Source organism: Lactuca saligna, chromosome 7 (assembly GCF_052625555.1).
Source record: "Lactuca saligna cultivar CGN05327 chromosome 7, ASM5262555v1, whole genome shotgun sequence".
Lineage (NCBI taxonomy): Eukaryota > Viridiplantae > Streptophyta > Magnoliopsida > Asterales > Asteraceae > Lactuca > Lactuca saligna.
In genome coordinates, this window is record NC_136423.1 from 173247231 (window position 1) to 173259912 (window position 12682).

Consider the following 12682-nt stretch of genomic DNA (forward strand, 5'->3'; position numbering starts at 1 on the left):
GCGGACACATTGAAACGATAGAGTTTTCAAGGATTGTCGATTCAATTGAGTTTTCTATTTGATTTAGTTATGTTTACATCTTTTTCATGGTCTAAATCCTGTTGTAGCAACTTCAATGGTTTTTGATCTAATTAGTTAAAAAAACATCTTTAATTCTTGCATCCAGTTTTTTTCTAGTTTATCGGCTAATATCTTTTGAGAAATTAAATAGTTTTTTATTTTTTGTTTCTAATATCCTTCTATTTATTTTAGATGTTGATAAATATCATTAAATTTAATTTAAATTTGATTGAGATTTTGTATTTGTATATTTATCATCATCTTAAATAAATAGAAAAAAATAGAATAATATTTAATTTTTCATATCTTTATATATATATATATATATATATATATATATATATATATATATATATATATATATATATATATATATATATATATATATGATGTTTATATTTTTCTAATTTTTATCAAATCGTTTAAAATGATTTTAGCCTTAGGTGTCGTTCGACAAATTGAGAGTACAATCAGTATAACCGTCGGCAGGTTCCCTCCGCAAATTAAGGTGTTAAAGTCTGGTCAATGGGCAATTGATTCGAATTAAAAGGATTTATCAAATTAGCATTTTTAACCCTTTAACTTATTGGAAATTATCATTCACACTCCCTACACATTTTTCAAAAATTTCAAATAAAAAGTCCTCTTTTTCTCTGAAATGCCAATTTTAGCGTATAAAGTGTCCGTATTCCGTCGTTTATTGCCTTTTTGTGAACCCACTTTGACTTCTTTAAGTCTTCAAATTTTGACTTTCCCTGTTCCTAATGACTTTTAAACTGAGTTTGACTTGAACCAATATTATTTTTTAAGCTTACTGGATATAATTAATATTTGGGAGTTATTTCAAACATATTACTTTTTCGAAAATTTTAATTTATTAATTACTACTCATATAGATTTTAATAACATGTATTAAAATATCTAAAGCTGCAAAATAAAACTATGTATCTCTGTAGATCTAAGTTAAACAAGTAAAAATGTAAAATGTATAAATAGTATAGTCTATAACTTTATAAAAAGGTAATATGGAAAACTTAAAATTTTGATAGCGTTTAGAAATTTATAAATATTATAAAATCTATTTGGTAATAACTAGAAATAAATAATTATAGATTTATAGATTTATTAATAATATATATTTTTTAATAATAAGAAAATTCTAAATCTGTATAAATTTAAGTAGAAACATATTTACTTATATAAAAATAATCAAAATCATATATATTAGACTTAGGTTGTGTTTGACGTGTCTGATAAACTGATTTATTTTCAATTTTTTTAAGTTGCTATTTATGGCAATCCAAAAATTAACTTACAAGCAACAAGCTAGTTAAAATTAAAAAATAATAATAATAATTATTTAAACTAGTTTTTTAGGAACTTTAAAAAAATTTCCAAATGTATTTTTAATTAATTATAAAAAAAAAAAGATGTTCTTCTAAATGTATTTTTATATCATTTTATATTTTTTTATGTCTTTCAGCTAAGTTATCAATTGATTTCTATCAAATATTATTTTGTTAATAGACTGGAGGGAGTGAGTTGCGGTAGTGGTCGCAGTCGAGTGCCACATAGGACGAAACACCACCCCGTGGGTGCGGTAGAGGTGCGGCGGAGACTGCATTACGACACTCCAATGGTGCACTCCTTCAAGCAATATGATTGGTCCATTTTTCTTACTGCCCTGCCCTGTTATTGGTCCCTTTTATTTATTAACAAAAAAAAAACCAAAGGGTGGCACCACTCCTTGGGTGTGGTATGAAACCACACTTTTGTGGTAAATAGTGAGGTGATGCGTGACACCGCACTTTTGTGGTGTATATATATATATATATATATATATATATATATATATATATATATATATATATATATATATATATATATATATATATATATATATATAAAAGGTTTTGATACTTTATTTATTTTTTATTTTTTTTATTTTTATTTATTTATTTATTTATTTTTTGAGTTCAAATTTCAAAGTATATGAACAGCAGTGCACTGTGAATTTGTGGATGCCATAAAGTTTTTTAAAGAACTCATTAAGTTTGCCTTTTCCTTTGTTTGAAAAACTTGTCTGGGACAAATTTAATCAATACCCACAATAAAGCTTTTTCAAGAGCCGTGTGAAGGTTTTTTTTTCTTAATAAAGCTAAATTAAGATAAAGTAACCATAGTGGAAGTTTTTTTATTTTTTTATTTTTATAACAATACCTATCTAATCCCCAATATTTTTATACTAACCATTTTATTCTCTATTTCTACAATTTTGTTGATATAAATTTGAGAAAATAAAGACGGTATTGTCTTCGTCAGCATTTTCTATGTTGCTATTATGGATTAATAAAACAAACCAAATTGCTATTATTGTTATAGAAATGAAAGCTCGTTGATATTATGGATAAAAAAATCAAATCTTTTGTATATACGGGTAAAAAGCGTAAAGTATGTTGCTATTCCCCTCAATTCACCATTAACCGAAAACAATCAAAGAAAACACAAATATAAGCCTAAATAGTGAAAGATCTTAAAAAAGATGGATGATACATCATACATCATACATCATACATCTTGTAATATTTTAGAAATTTATAAATGAGAAGACTCCCAACTTGCATAAACAGCCCCTATAATTTTGTCATGCAAATTCGCCCCCGAACAAGTAACAATACCCCGGTCAAGCCCCTCAAGATACACCCCTTTCGAAAAATCCAGCGGCCGACCACCAGCATCCGTCACAACACCGCCAGCTTCTTCCACTATCACCACCCCCGCAGCATGATCCCATATCTTCTCCTTATATCCAGCTTTTGCAAACTTCATATATATCTCCGCATCCCCACGCGCTATTGCTGCATACTTCACCATGCTATAAACACGCAACGGTTGCTTTCTGCCATTATAAAACAAGAATTTATGTTTATACAAAACAATAAGAGAAAAAAAAAAAAACACGAGAAAATGATCATTCTGATTTGAAGTTTGAACTCTTACTCACCGAAGCCCTAAAGTGTAAGCAATTCCAGCACTATAAGAGTGATTAGAATTAGCTTTTTCAACAGGTTCACAAAACGTAGCTAGTGAAGGATCATCAATGGAAGAAACCCTAATTCGGGTAGCCGAATTGGGCCACACCACGTGGGTCCCACCTTCACACGCCAATGGCTGCATCCAAGCTTCACCACTACCTTTTCTTGCATACATTACACACCCTTCTTTTGAAACACTTGAATTGTTCACGAGTTTTTTTTTACTCGAATAATTCGGGCAGCCAAGAACACCGACCACAACCTGCCCGTTTTCAATCAAAGCAAGAGCCACTGCATATTGGTCACCACGAACAAACCCTAATGTTCCATCAACAGGGTCAAGGACCCAATGTTTTCCTATTGGTCCACCTGTTGAATTGCAATGGTTAATGGCTTCAAGAACTTGTGTGGGCCCCAGGGATGTGGTTGGACCTTTGAGACCGAACCGGGGTGCCATGGCTAAACTTTCGTTCACGGTTGCAACCACAGAGGCTAGTAAGTGAGTGCTGTTTGAATCGGATAGTGCTTGTGTGTCTTCTTCAGCTACGATTGAGACATTTTGTTTGCCGAATGATTCTGATAGAATCCAACTTATCATTGCTTGTACACTCCAATCTGTTTGTAAACAGATGCATTGTTACTGAAAAGGGTCTCGTTTACAATTTAGAAAGAATTTAAACGTTTGAGCAATTTTGGAATTGGTAAAATCAGTTGTAGGGTTATAATAGCACAATCGATTTCCTCAAGTTCAATCTGAAATTGTGATCTTAAAGTTCTTGATTTGATGTTTTTAAAACAATGGTATCAAGAAGATTCACAACTGAATTTGTGGTTGTGGGAATGTATCTCTGTTAACGTATATAAAAGCAAAAATGGGGCAAATGTAAGGTCATGAAAAGGAACAATAAACCCTAATTTTTTATTAGAACAGAAAGGAGATTGACATACCGGCGACAGTAACAGGTGAATCGTCGTCTTTGGAAAAGACATGATCAGGGGTCGGACCAATCGAACCCTTTTGCACCTTCTGGCATAGACAACAAGCAAGCTGTACAACTCTAACACCTACTTCTAATTCTTTAGCATACTTATCGTTAGCATCAACGCCCTCCATGAGGGTTTGATTTTGAAATGACTATTGGGCTAAATTAAACCCAAATGGTAATCGACATTTTCCTTGATACATATCACCCCGATCGATCATGTTGCTGTTCTAACATTTTCCGGTCGCCGGTGAAGCTGCAGATGTAGGCGGCGTGAAAGATTGAGTGATGTGTTGGTTAAGTATAGTAGGCTGGATCGTCGATCGTCATTATCAGATCTTTCTCGTGGAAAATATGGTTGCTTTTTCAAAAAAATAAAAATAAAAAAATTAGGTTTTATTTTTTTATTAAAATTAATAACTTTTGCTTGTTTGGTAGGATTCTCTAATTATAATATCTGATAAAACAATCAAATCATAAAAACATGTTGTTTGTTTAAATATCTGGATACTTATGCTGAATCATAAAAATAATTATTTTACCCTATATGCTTCTTCAACATAGTTTTAAGTCTATCTAGTAAAAGATTTTAAGCATTTTTAATTGAATTTAACCAGATTTAGCAAGGATTTTAAGCATTTTGGCAAGATTATATATATCAATATCAACAAGATTTTAAGAACTTCAGCAAGATTGTATATCAATTTCAACAAGAATTACCTAATTTCAGCAATAATTTAACCAACTAGCAAGAACATAAAAACAAAAAATTCAAACTGTCAAAAAAATCAAAAATGAACAAATGAAACCGATTTCAGCAAGAACATCAAACGAGAACATTAGGTTATCAAGAAAATACTTTATTTTAATGATGGTTTCTGACATCAGTGATTGTGTGTAAAGTAGGCGGCGCCAGCGGTGTACTGTGTGGCAAACGCGACGGTGCGTAAGGGAGGCAGTATCAGTGTGTGAGGGAGGAAGTGTCAACGGTGACGTCTTTGGAGAATCTGTAATCGGTGCTTACAAAAAGAAAAACAAGCAGTCGATGGCTGCAGAAAGAGAAAACAAAGAAACACGTTTTTAATTTTAGGGAAAGTTCATATATGTATATTTATGTCATACCGAATAAGAGCTTATTTTCAAATTCATATATGAAAATAAGAGGTAAACAAATGTTTTGAGTTGTATAGATTTAGAGTCACCTCTTATTAAGAGACAATAAATGGTAAAACAAAGAGAACCTTACATCGGTAACAAAATTTATCTAATGTAAACAAATGCATATTTCATATTCATGAGGGCATATTGTCATATTCATATGCGAAAATAAGAGTGAAACAAATGCTTTTAATAGAACAGATTCAAAATTGCCTCTTATTAAGAGGTAATAAAAGGTAATACAAACAAAACCATACATTGGTAATAAACTTTATCTAGTGTGTGTGTGTGTGTATATATATATATATATGTGTGTGTGTGTGTGTGTGTGTGTGTGTGTGTTTGAGAAGATTACAAGAATGGTGTTTGTGATTGTCAAAAAATTATGATTTCTCTCCAAAAACGTTTGGATTTGCATCAATGGTGCAAAATCAGATACCTCTCTCTCTCTCTCTCTCTCTCTCTCTCTCTCTCTCTCTCTCTCTCTCTCTCTCTCTCTCTCTCTCTCTCTTTCTCTCCATGTCACTACTTCCTAAGCGCCCCCAGGTTATGGACAACTGATTTACCCTACATCAATGGTTTCACGCATCAAGGGTGAGTTTACGGCCCCATTTTACTATTTTTAAACCATTTAAAGGGGGGAGGGGGGATACATGTTATAAACTATCATTTTAATAAACATTATTAACTATATAGCCTTAGTGTTAATGTATGGTCCATTAGCATAGCCCACACGTCAACGCATGACGCTCTCCTGGCGTTCGCTTGTCAGCCTTGTCTGCGTCCGCACGTTCTTGCCCAACTCCTTACTAGTTGGGCCTGAGTTAGGTTGGCCCAAGGCATGATCTAACTCTCCCTTAACCTAATTGTCCCACATAAATAGAATGATTCCTCCTCTAGGAGGAGGCAACATCTAGTCATCTCCTTCTGATCCTTAAACCAACCTTCATCGCCAAACTTACACCTAACACATCGAGATGGTTCTCTCCAGCTAAGAAGAACTGTCTCATCGAGATGGTTCTCACTTTCTCTTAAACCCTGCAAATCAGAAAAAATGTGGAAACCACATTCTGTATCAAGGACCCAAGAATGAGAAAGTTTTGTGTTATTGATTTGGATAGTGTAAATACCTGAAGAAGGCTTGATCTTTCCTTTTTTCAACTCTTGAAGGTATTTTGGCCAGTGTCACACCCCAAAACCAGGAACGGCGGAAACGTTCTAGGGCGGAGGACGTCATGTATAATATCAACAACAATGTAAAGTAGTAAACAAGCAACAACATCATCCATTGCATTAATAATATAATTATTATACAAATGTGTTCTGTCAAATTTTGATAAACACTAAAGCATAAATCAAAATGAAAGATAAGTCTTGAACAAGCTCCATCTTCCTTTCTCCTTGCATCGGTACCTGTCTATGATGACCTGAGGATACAAGTAATTTTGAAAGCGAGTATCAGCTTTAAAGCTGGTGAGATCATAAGCATTTAGTGTCTTAAATTGTATGTGAGAAAATGTAAGTATATGTACTTAAAAGTATTGAAAGTGTATATGAACTGTAAGTGTTTGAAAAACCCTAGAATCCCTATGATTCCTATTAATAACAAAAGGAGTCTTCTACCAAGACCTAAATGTTCTGAATGTAGTCTTCTACCAAGACCTAACTGTTCTGAATGTAGTCTTCTACCAAGACCTAACTGTTCTGAATGTGTGTGTCTCTTGTAAGAGGATGTATTTTTCCAAAGTATAACTATCATTATTCAAAAATATAGTTTGTACAATAATGTTTAAGTGAGGTTATCACTAAAAATATGTAATGGAAAATCAATGTAGTACTATGGTGTAGTGTCCAACTACAACCGTACTTATTACCTTAAATCTAGGGTAACACTTCCAAGTACTGTAGTATTTAATAAAAATAACTACATCGGTACTCAACTGCCTTATTTGAGGGATAAGGTATAATGTGATGTCTAGATCCCAGACTATACGCTCCCCTATCAAAGGGATTTTGGGACCTACCCACGACCCCTGCATGAACGCAAGTCGTGAGCATCCACATTACCGAATGATCATGTATACTCGATATAACTATCACAATTGTGGTGTGATTCATCAGTATAGTTAGATCCTGAACTGGTTCCGTGCTATAGCACCTAATGACGTCTGTTCTATGTATATGTAAGTGTGATCATGTAATTGTACTCAAGTAAGAGCGATCATGTGATAGTACAGTAGTGTACTGTAATGTTCTACGTGTGCTAGCTGTAATGTGTGTTCTCTCTATCTAGCAAGTATTGTAATGTAATCGTTCTAGTATAGTTGTATATGTTCTCATCCTAGTATATTCGTATATGTACTGTATTGAAATGTTCTAGAAAGTATTGACTCATGAATGAACTGACTCATTGTATGATATCGCGTTCTAGTAATGGTTCTAGTATCTTCCTGAACTACCCGTATGGTAGCTTTATAGTAATCTAAGTGTACGTATGGACATGGATGTATACCCTTGCTACCCAAGGGCATAGGATGAACTGGAAGGACCTTTTATGACTATATATGTGTACATGATATATAACTAATATTTAAACGACCTTCGGACGAATACCCAAAATCCCACCAGACCACATCTCAAGGCGCGAAAAGGAAATAGGGTGGATAGCCTTCCTAAGTCTTTTAAACATTTCTTATATAAGTATACATATAGAGGCATGCAATTTATAATATAAAAGCATAAATAAGATTTGTAAGACATTTGAAATATAAGTATTATTTTAAGAAAAGATCGACTTGGTGTCAATCTATAAAACAATTTGAAGGCATAAGTTTAATAAAACAGTTTAAGTATAAGGAAACATTTGTTTGAAACACAGTTGTAAATAAGTTTGAAAGGAAACGTATGGAGTAAGCTGTACAGTGTAAAAAGGAGTTTAAAACATATAAAATGTTATAAAAAGTCATTTGAAGGAAACTGTTTGGTAAAACGGCTAATGAGTAGCCAAATCATTTGATTGTTGTATATTAATCACATGTGATTGATGTAATAAGTAATATAATCCTACTTGCTAATCACATGTGATTGACATAATAAGTAGTATGATTCTACTTGTATCCCCCCCCCCCATAAAACATTTAAAAAGAGTTTAAAACATTAGTTAAGGGGTATGAACTCACCTGCGGTAAGTGACTGGAATCGAACGGACTGTTATCGTACGGAAGGATCGGACAAGTGCTTGGTGTCAAGTGGAGACTTAGACACACACAATGATCCTAATTACATATGAAAACATATGTATATAAATAATTAGTGATTATAACACTAATTATACAAGTAATAACATTTAAGCGCGAGGATAACACTTTTGGTCAAGTGCTAGGAGGCTAAAGGGTTGCAACAAAGGAGTGCAATGCCCCTAATGTGAGTTTAAGGTCAAAAGACCATATTCATTAGAGTTTACGGCCCAAGGAAGTAAGTTCCTTGCCGTAAACTCCCAACCAAGGCTTGGGATGGTACTTTCAATTACTACAACCTTAGTGGGAATTGTTTCAAGGCATATACAAGTGTTTGGGCACCATATTGACTCCTTTGGGGAGTTTACGGCCCAAAGACCCTTTTCCCTTGGAGTTTACGGCCGTAAACTCCCTTGGGAGGGTGATTATGGTGCCTTCAAGTCTCTCAAATAACTAGGAACAATTCTAAGCTTTTGTACTTGCCCTTAAGAGGATTTATGGCACCATTTGGTACCATTTCTTGGAGTTTACGGCCATAGAACATCTTGGGCTGTAAACTCCCTCAAACATGGGGTTCTAAATGTTTTAGCTAGTCCATAACTCATCTAGGTACTTGTTAAAATTGTCCCTTGGCCTTAGGAAGTGTTTAGGGTGTCCTTCGACCCCTTTAAAGGAGTTTACGGCCCAAGAATTACTCTTGGCCGTAAACTCTTCAACATATGTGCTTTCCTTATGTTTTCTAGGTCCTAGATACTTTAGGGTATTTGTCTAACATGAAGTCCAAGCCTTTGGGGGTGATTAGGGCACTTTTAGCCCTTGGAAAAGGGGTTTACGGCCCAAGAAATGTTCTTGGCCGTAAACTCCTATAAACTTATGATTTTGAAGTGTTTCTAGCCTCTAATGTTCATACATAAAGTCCTTAGTTAGATGCCTAACACGGAAATGGGACTAGGTGACCTTTAGGCTTGATTTTGGAGTTTACTCCCCAAGAACGTTCTTGGGCGGTAAACTCCCGGATCTTGTGTTTTGGACATGTAAATAATGTTATAATGCTTATCACAAGTATTAAAACACATTTAGGGAAGTAGACTCACAATCTGGGATGAAAACCCGAAGATCCGTGAGAGAGTATTTGGCTTTTCTCTAATTGGAAATCAAATAATGAACCAATTTGGTTCAGAATTCTATTTATAGTTTTGAGATTTTTGGCAGAAAATATTTCTATTCTCGGAATGGATTCTAATGGCTTAGAGTAATGGAATTACAGTGTTGCACAAAATCCTAGTGTATCCACTCTCCTAATAACTCCTTAGGTGTAAAACCCTAAAACTGCCAAACTTATTCCATAAGTCTGAATTTTCACTGCAACTGCTCTACTTCTATTGGATTGAAGTGGTTTGATTTAGAACATAAATTTCGGGTTGTCACATCCAGCTTCTCTTCCAATGCCCTTTTCATTGCAGTGAAAACAGGTAGCCTCTTTTGGATCACTAACAGCTGGAATATTAGGATGAGTTTTCCCTCTTTGACCTACTATTAGATGCTCCAGCATGGGATTTCCATTTCTAATTGGGTTGGACATTTGCTTTCATTTTCTTTCCACTTCCACGATTGATGGCCAGAACATGACCACTTGTCGTAGAAGGGACATGAGTCTTTTTCATTCCCGATTCAACATTTTGCAGCAAGTTATGGATTTGAGTCGGTGTGGTCTTTGTTTTGTTCAAGTTATAGGTCAAAATGAACTAATCATAACTAGCAGGTAGGGAGTTAAGGACCATGTCAACGACCATCTTTTTATCAAAATTTACATTGAGTTTCTTCAACCTTTCTACATATCTCTACATCTTTGCACATGAGCGCATACAAATTCTTCTTCCATTATGTTACATGTCATTAGGGACTTGACGACCTCATAGCGTTCTTGTCTTGAACTATTGTGAAACATTTTAGCAAGATCCAAACCCATTTCATATGACCAGTAGTCCTCATAGAACTTCTGTAGCTCAGGTACCATAATTGCAACCATAATGCAAGCGACCTTAATGGCATCGTCAATATGTTGCTTATTAAGAGCTAATTCTTCAGGATAGAAGTCAATTCATCAACCTCAGGAAAATGGTTATTGAGAACATACTCTTTGTTATCATAACGAGGAGCCATCTTCAAGTTTCTCGTCTAGCCCATGTAGTTTGGACTAGCGAGTTTTCCTTTGACATAATTGATAGAAGAGTGAAGTTTGAATTTTGAGTACAGTTTTGAGTAGCAGAAGTTTTATCGTTTCCAGACATGTTTTGAGAGAGACAATTTTAGTTAGTTTATGTATTTCCTTAATATTTAACCCAAATTAATATTCAATGATAGGGTCCTAACTACAATTCAAAATGAGAAGAAGGATGTTGTAATATGATTACGAATTTATTTAGGCAGACATAATTCCAATTTCAATCTAGTATCCTATATCTTTTTTAGGTTCATTGAATCTTATCAATGACATGTTTAATCTCAGGTTACGCTCTTCCATTTGTGACTGGGATACCGAGGATCACAAACAAGATGTGAATAATCATGCAAACGCGTATGACATACTTGAAGTCATTTATGAACTCACATTGATGTGTTAGTAAACCACACACGCTCCATCAACAATTATAAAATCGATTATGTGCCATCATTTTCACTTTGTAGTCCCATATTAGTGTGTTGGTTAACCACACGCACTCTACTAACGACTTAGCAAATGAATAATGTGTGTTTTCATAGATTAGCATACATTTCATTTTTTTTTCTTAAAGTAACTAGAGTGAGATTTTGAAAAATATTCTAATACTTTATATTATACTATTAATCTTCATTATGTCCTATCAAAACCGTTCAACTAACAACCCTCCACCACACAAAGAAGTGGTGGATGAAATAAATACCCATTCAACGATCATTTTATTGCCATTTCCTTATATCTTTGTAACACCGTAATTGTCAAAACAAATTTTCATTTTAAAATAGTTTATTTCTTTAAAACTTTTCATAAAAATCTCCTTTTGTTTAAATTACAAAAAGACATAACTCCATAATCAAATAAATAGTAATCCGGGATCCTCTAAAACATAATTTTTTCTTTGGTGTGTACAATCGAGCCGGTGCCGTCCCGTGATCCTGAGAAAACCTTAAACACAAAGCACAAAACACTGTAATCACGAAGCTTAGTGAGTTCCCTAAAATACCATACGTAACACATACTAGCCACTCGAGGCTATAACTCTGTGGGCCCTTGGGCCTTAACTCTGTGGACCCTCTGGTCCTAGCTCTGTGAACCTTCCGGTTCTAACTCTGATATACTTTGATATACACATGGCATAAATCACATAGAAATAATGCAGTGCAACACAACACATAAGTAGCATACAATAACTCTGTCACATAACTCTAATTACCACTCAAGGTAAAGTATAGTGAGAAGACTCACCTCAGATATCTCGGTAAATCTCTGACACGGTAGAAATATGGTCTAACCTCCGCCTGATCACATAAGGTAAATACTCTTATAAATATAACTCTCGAGACTAGACTCAACTCTCTCTTGGCATCCTCATAAGGGTAAAAGACCATTTTACCCCTCTCTCGGCTCAAAGACCCCATTGTTGACCAAACCCTAAAAGTCAACAAATGTCAACGGTCAAACTTTGGCCCGACTCGTCGAGTGCACTTAGGCGACTCGGCTAGTCTACACGTGTCCACTAACTCTCTAGTATCGCTTGGCACATCGAGTCCCTCCCCTTGCTCGACGAGTCACACCTAGCATGAATCGCGGGGCCACCCCGACTCAACTCACCGAGTCTCAAGATCAACTCGGCGAGTTTCGCCTTGAACTCCAGTCCTCTAATCCCTCTCTGATTCACTGAGTTATTCCCCCAACTCGGCAAGTCTACTTACTGAGTGATTTACAGGAAAGCCTAACCCTACTCGCTGAGTCTGCCCTTGGACTCGGTGAGTTCATGCCATGCACAACCTTAATTGACCTACTGAGGTCAGATCTGTTCCTTTGATCCATAGATCCGACCTTCCCAAGCCTGATAAACACGTAAAGCTCGAATCTTGACACTCATGGGACGTTTAGGAGGTTTCACTTGGTGATTTAGCCCAAAAAATAACATCCTAAGCTCAACACCTCCATAGCTCAACATAAAGCAAGTTGAGATAAGCTCTTTAG

The 12682-nt window shown here is 34.9% G+C and overlaps 1 protein-coding gene across 1 annotated transcript; it reads right to left on the reverse strand.

The window, feature by feature from the left end:
• Positions 1 to 2461: 2461 nt before the first annotated feature.
• Positions 2462 to 4421, reverse strand: HL (HAL2-like protein). Its single transcript, XM_078965385.1, has 3 exons — positions 4044 to 4421; positions 3065 to 3710; positions 2462 to 2959 (listed from the first exon to the last, which is right to left on the reverse strand). Exons 1-3 carry the CDS (start codon positions 4207 to 4209, stop codon positions 2656 to 2658), a joined length of 1116 nt encoding a protein of 371 aa, XP_078821511.1. The 5' UTR covers positions 4210 to 4421; the 3' UTR covers positions 2462 to 2655.
• Positions 4422 to 12682: the final 8261 nt, after the last annotated feature.